The 15,583-nt window shown below is 44.7% G+C and overlaps 1 protein-coding gene across 1 annotated transcript in view; it reads right to left on the bottom strand.

Annotated features, from left to right (window-relative positions):
• Window positions 1-15,583, bottom strand: part of MINDY4 (MINDY lysine 48 deubiquitinase 4) — a 718,486-nt gene that overhangs the window by 264,313 nt on the left and 438,590 nt on the right. Inside the window, exon 8 of the mRNA XM_086940895.1 lies at window positions 7,013-7,129. Within this exon, the coding sequence (XP_086797021.1) occupies window positions 7,013-7,129 (117 nt within the window). The remainder of the gene's footprint in view (window positions 1-7,012; window positions 7,130-15,583) is intronic.

Here is a 15,583-nt window from a genome sequence, read left to right as displayed (position 1 = left end):
TCAAAATCAGGTTCAAATCTCCAGCTGGGGGAGTTCGGGAGGATCCTGGATCAGCCGGGAGCAAAGGTGCTGAGGTCTTGGAAACTGATGTCCAAAGACATAGGGGGCGCTTGAAAAAGCACTGCACAGAAAGAATTACAGATAAGTGCAGAGGATCTAGTTAAATGGAGGAAGTCGCAAAGCCCCGGGAACCATGGGAGAAGGGCAGATTGGTTGATGCTGCAGCCAGTGAGGCCGGGTAACAGGTCAGCCAGGCGCTGTGAGTCCTTGCGATCCTCGCGGTCAGGAGCAGGCAACTTAGGGAAGCTATCTCAGGACAGCTGGGCCACACAGTAAGTGGGTCTCAGGTACCTCAATGTCCCTCAATGGGTGCTTGCTTACGGTGCTTTGGAAGTCCGGAGAAGGCTCTTCTTCTTGGTGTTTGCTGTTGGGGGTGCGGTACCCTAGGTATTGGTACGCAGCGGCTCTAGTAGGTCCTGGTATCTCCAAAATTGGCGGTGAGACAGATCTGAGCCTCCGGAGCTGTTGCACCTTTTCTTGCTTCGGTGCTGCATCGAGCTAGTCGGGAAGGAGCACATCGACAAACCGCACTTAACGGGAATCGGTGCCTGCGATTGTGCAGGAGAGTAATACCTTCCTCCAAGGGAGCTTCACTGTGATTTCTTGAAGGTTGGAGGTGCTCCACGGTTCTGTCCGGTTTCAGGAGGACACAGCAGCAGTGATTTCTGAGTCCTAGGAGCAGTAGTCATGGTTTGGCACCTTTTTCTTCTGCAGCAGGGCTTCAGTTCTTGAGCAGCGGGTCTTCTTTGTCCTGGTCTTCTCCAGTCTATTGAATCTGATCTCCAGGTCTCAGATTGCTTTCCAAGTACTGAATTTATGGGCAGTACAATGGGAGACAGGTTGTAGCCAATGGGCTACTTTCCTTTAGGGTGTCTACACTCTCTAGTGACCACATCCTGTGGGAAGAGGCAATACCCTAGCCCTGTGGTTTTCTCACCATCCAAAGATGGTGGAATTTCAGGAGCAGGATTCACCTCGCCTTCCCTGCCCTAGGGGTGATGCAGGCTAACTGGGTCCCTCCTGCTAATCTAACTAATGTTCCTGCCTTTCTTCCTGCCAAACGTGGAGCAGAGAAGAGGGCCTGGCCTCCACTACTTTCTGGAGGTTCCTGGATTGGATTTCAAAAGCAGCATTGCCTTTGAAGCTTCCCATCCAATTCAATTCAATTCAAATGATTTATATAGCGCGCTACATACCCAGAGGGTCTCAAGGCGCTTGGAGAAGGGTGGGGAATTACTTGTCGAATATCCAGGTTTTAAGTTGCTTTCTGAATGCTAGGTGGTTCTGAGTGAGGCGAAGGTGAGTGGGAAGTGAGTTCCAGGTTTTGGCTGCCAGGTAGGAGAAGGATCTTCCTCCCATGGTGGTTTTGTTGATGCGAGGTACAGCAGCAAGGGCTTGGTGGGAGGAGCGTAGCTGGCGGGAGGGGGTGTAGAAGGAAAGTCGTGTGTTGAGGCATTCGGGTCCAAATTCGTAAAGTGCTTTGTGTGCGTGGGTTAGGAGGCGGAATGTTATCCTCTTATTGACGGGGAGCCAGTGGAGGTTTTTCAGGTGACCAGAAATGTGGTCTTTACGCGGAATGTCTAGTATGAGTCTGGCTGATGCGTTCTGGATGCGTTGGAGTTTTTTCTGAAGTTTTGCGGTGGTACCGGCGTATAGGGTGTTTCCGTAGTCCAAGCGGCTTGTAACTAGTGCGTGGGTGACCGTTTTTCTAGTTTCGGTGGGGATCCAGCGAAATGTTTTTTGAGCATGCGAAGGATGTTGAAGCAAGATAATGAAACGGCGTTGACCTGTCTGGTCATCGAGAGTGAGGAGTCCAGAATGACACCCAGGTTCCGTGCGCGGTCCGTCGGGATGGGTGCTTTTCCAAGGGACTCTGGCCGCCACAAGTCGTCACAGGCGGAGGGGGAGGTACCTAGGATAAGGACTTCTGTTTTGTCGGAATTCAGTTTCAGACAGCTGAGCTTCATCCACTCGGCTACTTCTCTCATTCCTTTATGTAAGTTGGTTTTGGCGGTGTTAGGGTCTTTGGTGAGTGAGAGGATCAGTTGAGTGGTATCAGCGTAGGAGATGATGTTGAGGTTGTGTTAGCGTGCGATGGCCGCGAGGGGGCTCATGTATACGTTGAAGAGGGTGGGTCTGAGTGAAGATCCTTGTGGCACGCCGCAGATGACTTCAGTGGCCTCTGACTTGAATGGTGGGAGGCGGACTCTCTGGGTTCTTCCGGCAAGGAACGAGGTGATCCATTCCAGTGCTTTTCCTTGGATTCCTATGTTTCTGAGGCGTTGTAACAGGGTGCTATGACAGATTGTGTCGAAGGCTGCGGAGAGGTCGAGGAGGATGAGGGCGACTGTGTCTCCATTGTCCAGTAGAGTTCGAATGTCGTCTGTTGCTGCGATGAGTGCGGTCTCAGTGCTGTGTTTGGCTCGGAAGCCAGACTGTGAGGAGTCTAGGGATTTGTTGGTTTCGAGGAAGGCGGCGAGCTGGTTGTTGACAGCTTTCTCGATGACTTTGGCCGGGAATGGAAGGAGCGAGATGGGGCGGTAGTTTTTGAGTTTGGTGGCGTCAGCTGTGGGTTTTTTCAGAAGGGCGCTGAGTTCGGCGTGTTTCCAGCTTTCCGGGAAGGTGGCGGATTTAAGGGAGCAGTTGATGACATCTCGGAGGTGGGGTGCGATGACGGAGGAAGGCCATCCTGTCCTGAAGGAGGTGTGAAGCACCTCCACCCAGAGCTGGCTTTGTGTCTGTCCTCTGATAGCACTGGCTTTCCCCCCATGATGTCAGAAACATGTCTGGTAGTGGCAAGCTGTAGAAAACAAGTCAGGAACCACATCAGTGCTTGGTAGGTTTTCAGGGGACCCTCAAAAAAGGTCGCCTGTGTGAATTTATTAATAAATTCAACACTGGCATCAGTGAGGATTTATTAAGACAAGATGTTTGGTACCATACACCTTAGAAATCAGCACAGCCATTATGGAGTTAGGATAATTGTGTTGACAAGTACCCAGCCCATGTATTCCCTCAGCACTTACAACATCCAAGAATGGAATGGGCATTGTAGGGACATATCTGCTCATGCTGATATGCCCACACATAGGATATAGTGCACCCTGCCTTAGGGCTAAAGCCTGCAGTAGGGGTGACAACTATATCTCATGCAGTGTATGGGAGGCACGGCAAACAGGGTTGTGTGCCAAGTTGACTCCTAAGATTACTCTGCACCAAGACACGCACCCAGCCATGGCAGAGTTCATAGCCTTGGTGAGGGGTCGCTGGGGTGGAACAACCAGTACTGCACCCCAGAGGAACCTCTTCAGTACCCATGCTCTAGGTACATGGGTTACTAGTTATTCTGGACTTACAGGAGTAACTGAAGTGGTGCCAATCGTGGTAGAGTTTTTGGAGAAAGTAATCTGGCACTGGGAGCCTGGTTAACAGGGACCTGTGCACTTACAGTCTGAAATTACAGCAGACATCAGGCAAAAAGTGGAGGCTAATGCTGTCAAAAGAGGCATTTCCCTACACCTCTGCTCTCAGGAGGCCCAGAACAAGAGGCCTGTCCAGGAAGGGTGTAACATCCCCTCACACAGGGTGACCTGCTGATTAGCCTACCCAGGCCAGCAAGCTTCAGAGAGCTGCCATCTTTGGAATGCAAGTCTGGCTCTTGTCACAGGAAAGTTAAGCTGCACCCCTTTGTCCAGGACCCCTTGGCACCTGTACAAGTAGGACAATTAGCTAGTCAGGTAGGCGTGCCACATCCAGGCTAGTATTACCCCTAAGGTGGGCTACACTGAGATGGACACAATTTTCAGAGTAGCGGTCTTTGTGATGGTATAGTTAGGAATTCTGGGACAGGGTTATGCCCACTTCCCAAAGGAAGTGGTCATATAGGAGGCTTAGTATTCCCAAGGGTCAGTAGCCCATTGGGTACTACCCTACACTCCCCTAACACCCTTACATTCAGTAATTAGAGGAGTCCCAGGCACAAGAGAAACCGATCCTGATGACCTAAGAAGAGAGAGGAAACCAAAGAGCCACAAAAGCAGAGAGGAGAGAAGAAGCAACTAACCTGGTACCAGCCCCGCCGGCCTGTGTGCATCCTTCATCGAAAACAGTGCCAAAGTTAACTCATCATGCAGCTGTTAACTCCAGAAATTTGGGAGGACTGCCTGCCTTTAATAAAGAACCAAGACCTCCCATGGCACAGCGGAACTGTTCCCTGCATCTCCCAGCACCTCAAAACGAAAAGACCCTGAGGCCTCCGGAACCGCCAAAACTAAACACATGATGCCACCACTGCACCCATCGATCCAAGTTTGAGTCGAAGTGGGCTAACAGTATCATCAAGGTCCCTCAGCCCTCCAGAGCCCAAGTCCATCATAGTTTCACTCCTCGTGAACCTTCCGACGTCGCCTGTAGTCTCTGCATGCAGCCCCCTCTAACACGACTGCTCCGATAAGGAAAAACCCAATGCCTAAGGACACCCCTGCACCCATTGCCACAGAGAACGATCTCCATAGAATAACATTGGGCTCTTGACGCTGTTTTGCACCCTGTACCCGACCACCTTCATGCCACTGGTGATGTACTGTTGGTGCTGCCTTTGACCTTGCCCACCACTCACCTTCACTCCTGTAGAATGGTCCTGTAAGCCGCTGTACTATAACTGTTTGCAGAACTTGTTCTTCCTTCGATATGATAACTTTGCAGAACTCAAAAATTGCAGTGTACACTTTTTGAACATAAATGTATTTCCATTTAAAGACGATTTTACTCTGATGCCTAAACCTATATAAATATATGTGCTATTTCTATAAATTGATTTGACTCTCCTTCTAGAGTCGTATGTGTCATTCTTTGATCATTGTGTATATTTGCAGATGTCTTGCACTCCTATCGGTTAAGACTAAGGCTGCTCGACCACACTACCCCTAATAGAGAACCATGAGATTGCTAGAGCTAGCCCCTGTCCACTTATAAGGGAAACCCTGGACTCTTTACATGGTATATCAGATTATTGATATATCACATAAAGAGCCAGCTTCCGACAGACAGTTGACTTGTTCTCCAAGAGCTTAACTTAAAAATATAATATTGGGAGTTAGGACCATAACTGCCAAACCAGTGTAGATTAGATCCAAGGAGGATTTTTTTTAGCAGTTAAGTAATCTAAGGTTGGTCTTGATGTCTGTACTGGAATGCTACCCCAACGGAGATTCTGAAGCAGATCTAAATGTGAACTATTGGCCTATAGTTAAACGGAGTTTACTTTTTCCAAGATCTTAACTTAAAAATATAATATTGGCGCTCAACTCAAAATTGACAAGCCGGTCCACATTCAAGGAGGGTTCTTTTTTCAGCAGTGAAATAATCTAAGACGTCTTCAAGGAGTCTGAAATGCTGGCAGTTCTAAAGAAACATTGATAAAATCAGAAATGGATGTGACAAACAGCGGTAAGCTCTTTCATAGCTGAAGTATGACAAATATCAGTATGACAAATATCAGCAGGGCAAAAGCCACATTGTTTATGACAGTGACCTGGTATTCAGAAATGCATATGCTGAGAAGAATAAACTCATTTTAGTGAAATTAACTGTGTACAACCTCTCAATCAAACTCCAAACCTTTCTTTTTTTCTCTCAAACGTGGAACTATAATTTGTCACGCCACATCCCTGAACTAAAGGAAAGCAGAGCAGCGGTAGGTGGCTTCTCTACTTGTTTTCACATCTTGGAAACATTTACAGCTAGACTGGTTTCACTAACTGAATAATTTAGGAAAGTCATTTTGGTGTCAATGTAGGTGTAACAGTAACTTTTTCATAAGCTATTGTCTTACTTTCAGCTCATCGTTAAACCATTCACGAGACATATTAATTTTAGCATTCCTACAAGTAAGATGTAGTGGCGACTCAGTAACTTGCTAGACCAGCTTATCCACAAAGTCAACTAAGGCTTGCAAAATCAGCGCCAATAGAACAGACAGAGAGCACGTCTACTTCCACATGAACATGATAATCTGCGGTAAGAGGCAAGTTTCCTCTCATCTAACGCCTCTGCTAACTGATGGTAAACTGTCCTTCAGTAGTAAGTGCTACAATAAATGTCACACCTAAGCCTCAGAAGTGGTCGGAGCAATCCAAAGAGGTCACGGCAAGGAATTTAAACTATAGTATAAGATACTACACAATACATAATATGTCCCTTCATACGAATGTTGTGTTAGGCTGATCTGGTGAAGATTGCAACTGGTGAAAGAAGCTAAAGGCGAGTTCATCATTACTGTTACCTCACCAAGCATTAACATTACTCGGGTCTGCACTTTGTTCGCCCATGGAGGGGCAAAGGCAGAGTATTCAATAGGCTTGGAAAAAAAATTGGGCAATGCACATTTAATATTTGTACCATAAGCTTTGCCACAAAGCTGCAAAAACAAAATAACAAAACATTTAAAAAGATTTTGGGTGAAAAGCACCTGCAGCAGTATTCCTTATCTACTGACCAACATTTCCAAACAGAAGGGTGATCACAGTAGATTTCAACGAACCATGATCAGGGTATAGGTTGTTAGAAAATCCTCTGATCTCACACTTTAAAACTATGAAGGCAGGTTCTAGTCCCATCACAAGGTGTTAGGAGAGGAAGGGAGGGGGGCATCATAAAAGTAGATGTCCCTTTTGAATAATCTCTATGGGCAGCTGCGGTCCGTGCAGGTAAAAGCGGTGAGGCCATGTGGGGGCGGGGGGGGGGGGACTTTGAGGGAAGAGGCACAGGGAAATTAAATAAATAATTAATTTTCCCTCTCCATCGTTCCTCGAAATTCCCCATGGGCCCCCAACCCCACCTGGCCCCGCCGCCCCACCGCTGTTACCTGCACAGAATGCGGCTCTCTATGGGCCATTATGTTTTTTTTTTTAAATAGTAATTTTGTTGAAAAAGATATAAAACTATACTGTACCTTTTTTTGGACAATTCCGTACTTTAACTGAGGTCTCTCACTAAATGTGAAACTTTGCATTTTCCATTCTTCGTTGAAGCAGCAAAGGCTGGATCCAAAAAGGAGAGTTTTCATTTCCTAAAACAAAACAAACCGTTAATCGTTTACATAAAATTACATAATTCCCCACAATTTACCTAAACTCGGAAAAAAGTTTTTCTCCTATTGCTAGGTATGAGTATCAGTTATATGAATATGTTCTGCCTCATTCTCTCCGAAAACACACAAATATATATTTTGACACAATGTCAACAAGCAACAATTTAACATTTAAGCAGCTAGACAAAAGGGTATACAGTCTTTACAACGTTGCCGTTACCATGTGTTACATTTACAATGTGGCCATTACCATGGATGTATGTACGGCAAATGCCATTTTGTGGCACTTTACAATGCAGGACTTTACCATGCAGGTAAGCGTTTTTTAAAATTACATTTTAATAAGAGAATTAAGAGAAAGTAAGGGGCCTTTGGGGTTTAAGAGTTTTGGGATGTGTAAGGGTATGCTGTTATACCTGGTTTTTAGAGTTTAGGGATGGGAACGATATTAACCCTACTTTCATTTATCCATAAAACAGAGTTTGTCTACATAAAATTATATGTCGATGACTTTGTCTTGTTTCTAAATTCAAAGCCTACAAGGCAAGTAGAAATTTAAAAAATCTTTTCTGACTTTCAGAAGTTAGGGGGGTATAGAATAAATGTTAATAAAACGGAAATCATTTTAGCCAACTGCACGGTAGACACTTTATCATCAGAATTTAGGCAGATTTTAAATACTAACCCTAAGAGATATTTGGATATATTCATCTCTGAAAGTTTGGAAGACTTATATACGCTAAATTATATACCCTTGTTAAAAAGGATTGGTTCAAAATTAGATCGTTGGAACCAATTACCGCTATCAATAATGGGACGTGTTGCTCTTATTCGTATGTCTATTCTACCACTGTTTAATTTCCTATTTAGCGCAGCCCCATGTCCAATTCAGGCCTCATTTTTTTAAAAAGTGGATGCCATGTTCTCCTCTTTTCTATGGGCAAATAAAGTACCAAGACTAGCACTTAGCACTTTGTATCTCCTGTCCGCACAAGGAGGGTTATCTCTACCAAATATTAGAGATTATTATTTTGCTTCTTTCGCAGATCACAGTTTTAGTTTTTTTTTTGTAGAAGATCATGAAGCAGACAATATTTTTATGAGAAAGATGTTGTTGGAATCTAAAATCTATGATCCAGTAAGAATTACGAAATACCCAAAGAAGGTACGTTATAAGTCTTTGCGGTGGTTATTTAAACAGAGAACCCAGCTCCTGAAATATTATGATATTTTTGGAATAAGTAGCTCGACTTACGGTTCAATTTAGCTTTTGGGGGGAGGGGCTGTCTGGATAAAAATATTGTATGCCTCTGGAAGGAAAACAGCTTTGAGACAATTGAGGATTTTCTTATAGGTAATAGATGGAAATCTTGGGAGAAACTTTCTGGGGAGATTCACCTCTCGAATACAATTTTGAAATGGTCCTTTATTGCTCTCTATGCTCAGCTCAGAGAGCTAGACATATGTAATTAATTTCATAAAAGTGCTATAACGGAAGCGCTGAATATCGTGAAGCAAAGGAAAACTAGTGCCTGGATAAAAAAATCTCAAGGATGATAATTCAATTGTATTATATAATAGGGCCAGAGATAGGTGGAAAAAGAGGGAAGACATTGAAATGAACAAACTCACTTGGGATAAAATGAATAAATTTAACAAATGTACTTTTCGAGGTGCCAATTTTAAGAGAATGCAATTTATTAGCACATGGTTAATTTACAGAACGCCCTCGTTTCTCCATAGTATATACCCTCAGGTTGAGGATAAGTGCTTCCGTTGTGAGGAAAAGGGCACTTGGAAACATATAGTCTGGGAGTGTTTCAAAATACAGGAGCGTCGTAAGGAGATAGGAAAATACCTCAGTAATTTGACCAAAGTCAATATTACTTTTGATGAACTACCTTCAGTCTTTGGCTGTTCCTTAAACTCAACTCCCTATGATGAATCCTTGTTCATAGCATCAATGGTAGCAAAATCGCTTATTTTGCAGTGTTGGAAATCAGAGAAAGTACCAACGCTAAATGCATGGAAAGTAAAATTAGCAAGGATTCAGGGAAGGGAAAGAAAGTATGCATTGAGATCAGGGGCCATTAAAAAATATGATAAATACTGGAGTATGTTCGAATGTTAGATTTATTAGGTTGGACATAGATTTTTAATCTCTTTCTTAGTCTGTTTTATTGTTATTACATTGTACTATGCACATTGCACTTTTTTATGTATTCTTAAATTTTAAATTTGAATATGATTCTGTATTTAAATGAAGTTACTTAGTTTGTGTATTGGATTTTATTTATATTGCACTAGGCACTTTACTAATCTTATTGCTCAAAATTGCCATGTATTGTCTATTTATTGTCAATGAACTCTCAATAAAAAATAAATTAAAAAAACTGCTGAGTTTGTCATTCCTCTAACAACCTGTTCCGTGCGAAGAATAGGTTTGTATGGTGTAGTTGTCTATGTATAGTGGGAATGTTTTGCTCAGGGCCTGGATACTGTGGTGCTAACTACAGTAAGGGATGTAGTTGAGTCTTGGAGATCAATTTTTCCTATTCTCTACCTGATCGTATTACTTGGTGTCATCCTTTGTTTAAGCTGCAAATAAGAATTGAGGACTTCATATGTTTCTTCGACCATCTTCCACCACTAATCCTTTCTGGGTTCCTAAGTAGTTTGCTACTCACCAAAAAAGCGCTTCAACACCCCATCAAGGGTAGCAAGCGCTATATAAATGAAAACATTTTTCCCTCTTCTATCCCTCCACTATCCTTCTCAATCCAAATAACTGACTAACAGATCCACCACTCAAATTACTTTCATATTTTCACTATACTAATTAACCACTAATCCTTTCTGGGTTCCGAATAGCGTGCTACTTGCCGGAAAAGCGCCTCAACATCCCATCAAGCGTAGCAAGCGCTATATAAATGCAAACCCTTTTCCCTCTTCCATCCCTCCACTATCCTTCTCAATCAAAATAACTGACTAACATATCCACCACTCAAATTACTTTCAAATTTTCACTATAGTAATTCACCACTAATCCTTTATGAGTTCATGAGTAGCGTGCTACTCACTGAAAAAGTGCTTTGATGCCTCGTCAGGGGTAGTAAGTGCTATATAAATGCAATTACAATACAATTACGATCTTGAGTTTTAGCTGCAAAACCTAATCCTCATAACCTTGCTTCCACATTGGTGGTAGAATGAGGGACGCCTCTTGCGTAGAAAGGCTTGTAAAGTGCAACATATCTAGTTCTCTTTACAGTTGCACACAGAAACGTGAGTGTCATAGGCAGATACTTTTCTTGGCTGGAAGCCCACTTCTCATGGCCCCACAATTTTTGCAAGGGAAAACGTTCCCTACTTATGCACACTAACATTGTGAGAAACTTTAACGGGACACTCTCCTAGGAATCTCACACCTTGTTCCAAAACAAGGAAAATCATGAAGGTTAATCGAAGGAGGCTTTGGTCAATGTCACCTCAACTGCCAGAATACTCTCTCTGATATACTGCCACATGTTTATAACAAGAATCTGTCCTCTCGAAGTGTGCTGAAGATCAGAAGAGTTCATTAAATAAGTTTCTTCCGCTGGAATTATGTTCAGATTCCACAATAAGCACTATAACCAATTCAAGGCATTACCATTTCTCTCTGTTTAAGTGCACGTAACCAATGCACAATTTCTAAAGCAGAAGACAAGTTGAAATTGACTTTTAATAAAATCTGAAATAGCGGTGTAAGAAATTGGGTTTCTGGCTGAGGGGGAGTGAAACCCTATGTAAGTAGCAGCCACAATCCTTGCCAGGGTGTAGTCACAAGAAACCCCCAAATTTGCTGTGTGCAACCCTCTGGTAGCTTGGCACAGATCAGTTGGGCTTAACTTGGAGTAATGTATAAATTCTTTACACAGCACTTTAAACAGCAATAAAGTGAAACCACTGCACAAGGAAACTCCCACACCAAATTAAAAAACAGAGTAAAATGTTATAAACACTTTGAGACCAAAACGGCAAACATCCAATCAGTAGAACCGGAGAGCCGCAAGTTAAAATATGTCAGAGAACATAGCGTCAAAAAGCACGAAGCGCCAACTGTGGCTATCTGGTCTTGACAGACCAGGACAAAGTCACAAGTTCAGGTTGACAGCGATGGAGCTTGTGCCGACTACAGGGACTCACTTAAGTCCTCTGAATAAGGAAAATGCTACCTACCAGTATGCATCTGTTCTTGGCACGCAGAGCTGCAGAGTTACACACTGTGCATAGATCGCCATCTATTGTTGGGCCCGGATGTTTGCACTTGTTTTTGTCCTGAAAAGTTCTTTGGAAGTCACAAGATAGGTGACTCCTCCTTTGGATCACATTGCGCATGGGCATCGGCTGCATCCTCAGATTATTTTTCGCCATTAGGGAAATGATGGAGCTTTGCAAGAAAAGGAAGGATGTCCATGTAAGCTATATCTAATTAAGATAATGCTGGAACAGATAAAAGTAGCTGGGGAGGCGGGTGGGCATGTGCAACTCTGCAGCTCTACATGCTAAGAACAGATGCATACTGGTAAGTAGCATTTTCCATTCGAAGCATATGAGCTGCAGATTACACACTGTGCATAGATTGTATAGCAGTACCCACTCTTACAGGCGACCACCCGTATCTGTTTCAGTAGTTTGAACTAGTGTTTTGAGTACAGCCTGGCCCACAGTAGCTTGTTGTTTAGTTTGCACATCTACACAATAGTGTTTTGTGAATGTGTGCGTGTAGACCATGTAGCTGCTTTGCAGATGTCATCTAAGGGAATGTTTCCTAAAAATGACATTGAAGCCCTTGTTTTTCTTGTGGAGTGGACTTTAGGAGGAACAGATAACGTACGTTTAGCTTTGTGGTAGCAAATTTGTATACATTTGACAATCCATCTAGCTAACCCAGATTTTGATGAAGGGTTGCCCTTGTGTGGTGGTGAGAAAGACACGAAAAGTTGTTTGGTCTTACAAAAGGGTGGTGTTCTCTCAATGTAGTATAGCAATGCTCTTTTGACATCTATGGTATGAAGAGCTCTTTCCGCGACTGTTTGTGGCTACGAGAAGAAAACGGGCAGTTCCACAGATTGATTGAGGTGGAAGGGAGAAATGACTTTAGACAGGAATTTAGGATTAGTACGGAGAACGATCTTATTATGATGCATTTGCAGGAAAGGTTCTTGAATGGTTAGTGCTTGTAGTTCACTAACTCTCCGTAGAGAAGTAATAGCTACTAGGAACGCAACCTTCCATGTTAAAAATTGTAGTTCACATTTATGTAAAGGTGCGACGGGAGGTCCCATTAGCCGTGTGAGAACAATGTTCAAATTCCACACCGGTGAAGGTGGTACTCTGGGAGGAATTATTCTCTTAAGGCCTTCCATAAAGGCTTTTATAGCAGGCACTCTGAAAAGAGATAGATGCTGTCGATTTTGTAAATATGCTGCTATGGCAGCAAGATGCAGTCTAATAGACGTGTAGGCTTAGTTACATCTTTGTAGGTGTAATAAGTAGCGTATGATGTGTTGAATAGACACATCTAGGGGATTGATATTGTTGTTGTGACAATATATTACAAAACATTTCTACTTGGCTGCATAGCATGCTCTAGTGGTTGGACTTCATTTATAATGTTCTTGCAGTCAGGAGGAAGGTTAAGGTAACCTAATTCTAGGATTTCAGGAGCCTGATCGCAAGGTTGAGCTGAGCTGGGTCTGGGTGTCTGATCTCTCCATTGTTCTGGGTTAAAAAGGTGTGGAGATGAACAAGTTACTTACCTTCGTTAACGCTTTTTCTGGTAGATACAGTATCTGCCTGTGGATTCCTCACCTTGTGAATATCCCCCTTGCGCCAGCAACGTTCGGAAAATTCTTTGTAGCACGCCGGCGTGGACGACGTCAAAGGAGCACGGCATTGCGCGCGACTCCGTCTGAAGTCACCGACTCCTCATAAGGCCCACGTCGGCGTGATGACGTCAGTTCCGCCCTTTTTTCCGTGCCTTCGAGGCACCCGGACGGACCAACAAATATAAACATATATACAATGTACACAGTACACGCAATCCAAAAACCCACAAAAAGTGCATAGCAAAAGTATTAAATACCAGAAATATAAGTACATAAATGCATAAGCACATAAACCCAGGTATAGCAGAGCGGACAACGGGGAGGCGGGTGGTCATGTGAGGAATCCACAGGCAGATACTGTATCTACCAGAAAAAGCGTTACCGAAGGTAAGTAACTTGTTCTTCTGATAGATACATCTGCCTTGTGGATTCCTCACCTTGTGAATAGAGTCCCACAGCAGTCCCCACTCCCGGAGGAGGGTGTCCACTCTGCTATACCAGGAAATCTTGGAGGACAGAGCGCATAAAGTGGCCGTCCCTCCTCACCTCAGCCTCCAAGCAGTAGTGCTTCGCAAAAGTGTGGAGGGAGGCCCATGTCGTGGCCCTGCAAATGTCCTCAACAGGAACACCTCTAGACAATGCAGATGTTGCAGACTTCGCTCTAGTTGAATGAGCTCTAATACCCTCAGGAGGGTCCTTACCCGCCAGAGAGTAGCAAATCTTGATCCACAGGATAATCCACCTGGAAAGTGTGCGCTTGTGCACCGCTCTGCCCTTCTTGCAGCCAGCAAAACCCACGAAGAGCTGATCGTCAACACGATAGTCTTTAGTCCTATCAAGATAGAAACTAACTGCTCTCTTCGGGTCCAAGCGATGAAGCCTCTCCTCCTCCTGGGAAGGGTGTGGGGGAGGATAAAAGGTAGGAAGGGTAATGGATTGTCCTAGATGGAAGGGAGTTACCACCTTAGGCAGAAAAGCAGCCCTGGTCCTGAGAACCATTCTTTCAGCATGAATGGACAAGAACGGGGGCTTGGAACTAAGAGCCTGAAGCTCACTTACCCTTCTTGCCGAGGTAATTGCAACCAAGAAGACCGTTTTAAAAGAAAGAAGCCTCATGGGACACTTGTGCAAGGGTTCAAACGGAGAACCCATCAAATAAGTTAGCACAAGATTCAAGTCCCAATGAGGAACAACAAACGGAGAAGGAGGGAACTTATTAGTGAGACCCTTCAAAAATATTAACACAACTGGAGACTTAAAAAGAGAGGGCTGATCCGGCAAACAGAGAAAAGCCGACAAGGCCGAAAGATACCCCTTGACCGTAGCAACAGCAAATCCTTGCCGTGCTAGAGAAAGAGCAAACTGCAAAATGTCAGACAAATGAGCCTTCAAAGGGTCAACATCCCTCTCCCTGCACCAAGAGACAAACTTAGACCACCTATACGAATAGATGGACTTGGTGGAGTCACGCCTGGCAGAAAGAATGACATCCACCACATCGTGAGGGAGAGAAAAGGAATTCAAGTTGCACCGTTCAATCTCCAGGCATGAAGGTGTAATGTCTGGAGGTGGGGGTGTAGAACTTGCCCCTCCATCTGAGAGAGGAGGTCTGCCCTGAGAAGAAGACGGAGCGGCGGGTGAGAGGAGAGGTGGAGAAGGTCCGAGTACCACACCCTTCTTGGCCAATCCGGGGCGACCAATATGACTTGGGCCCGGTCCTGGCGAATCTTCCTCAGAACACGAGGAATCAAGGGTATGGGGGGAAAAGCGTAAAGGAGCCGATCTCCCCAACTCAACTGAAACGCGTCCCCCAATGCTCCTTGCATCGGATACTGGAGACTGCAGAATGACGGGCAGTGAGCATTCTCGCAAGTGGCAAAAAGGTCCACCCGAGGAGATCTCCACATCTGAAAGATGTTGTGAACAACCTCCGGGTGAAGCCTCCACTCGTGGTCGGCAGAGAACTGCAGACTGAGAACGTCTGCACGAACGTTCAGTACTCCAGCCAGATGATTTGCAATCAGACAAATCTGATGGTCCTGAACCCAGGACCAGAGACGCAGAGCCTCTCTGCAGAGACACTGCGACCCTACTCCTCCCTGCTTGTTGATGTACCACATCGCGGTCGTGTTGTCCGTAAGGACCTGAACCGACTGACCGCGAAGGGAAGGGAGGAAGGCCTTGAGCGCCAGACGTATCACCCGCAACTCTAGAAGGTTGATGTGAAGCAACCTTTCCTCCGGAGACCAAAGACCCTTGACCTCCAGATCCCCTAGATGAGCACCCCACCCTAGAGTGGATGCATCCGTTATCACCGTGGCCACCGATGGAGGTAGTTGAAAAGGCTTTCCTTGTGACAGATTGCCTTCCACGCTCCACCAAGACAGATCAGCTGCAGCTTCTCTGGAGATCCTCACAGACTCCCCGAGATCTCCGTTGTGCTGATACCACTGCCTGCGGAGACACCACTGGAGTGCCCTCATGTGCCAGCATGCATGGTTGACCAACAGAATGCAAGAAGCCATCAGACCGAGCAGGCGAAGGATCTTCAGGACTGGAA

Source organism: Lissotriton vulgaris, chromosome 10 (genome assembly GCF_964263255.1).
Source record: "Lissotriton vulgaris chromosome 10, aLisVul1.2, whole genome shotgun sequence".
NCBI classification, from domain to species: domain Eukaryota; kingdom Metazoa; phylum Chordata; class Amphibia; order Caudata; family Salamandridae; genus Lissotriton; species Lissotriton vulgaris.
Note: the sequence above shows the minus strand (reverse complement) of the source record. Positions and strands in the feature narration are given on the sequence as shown.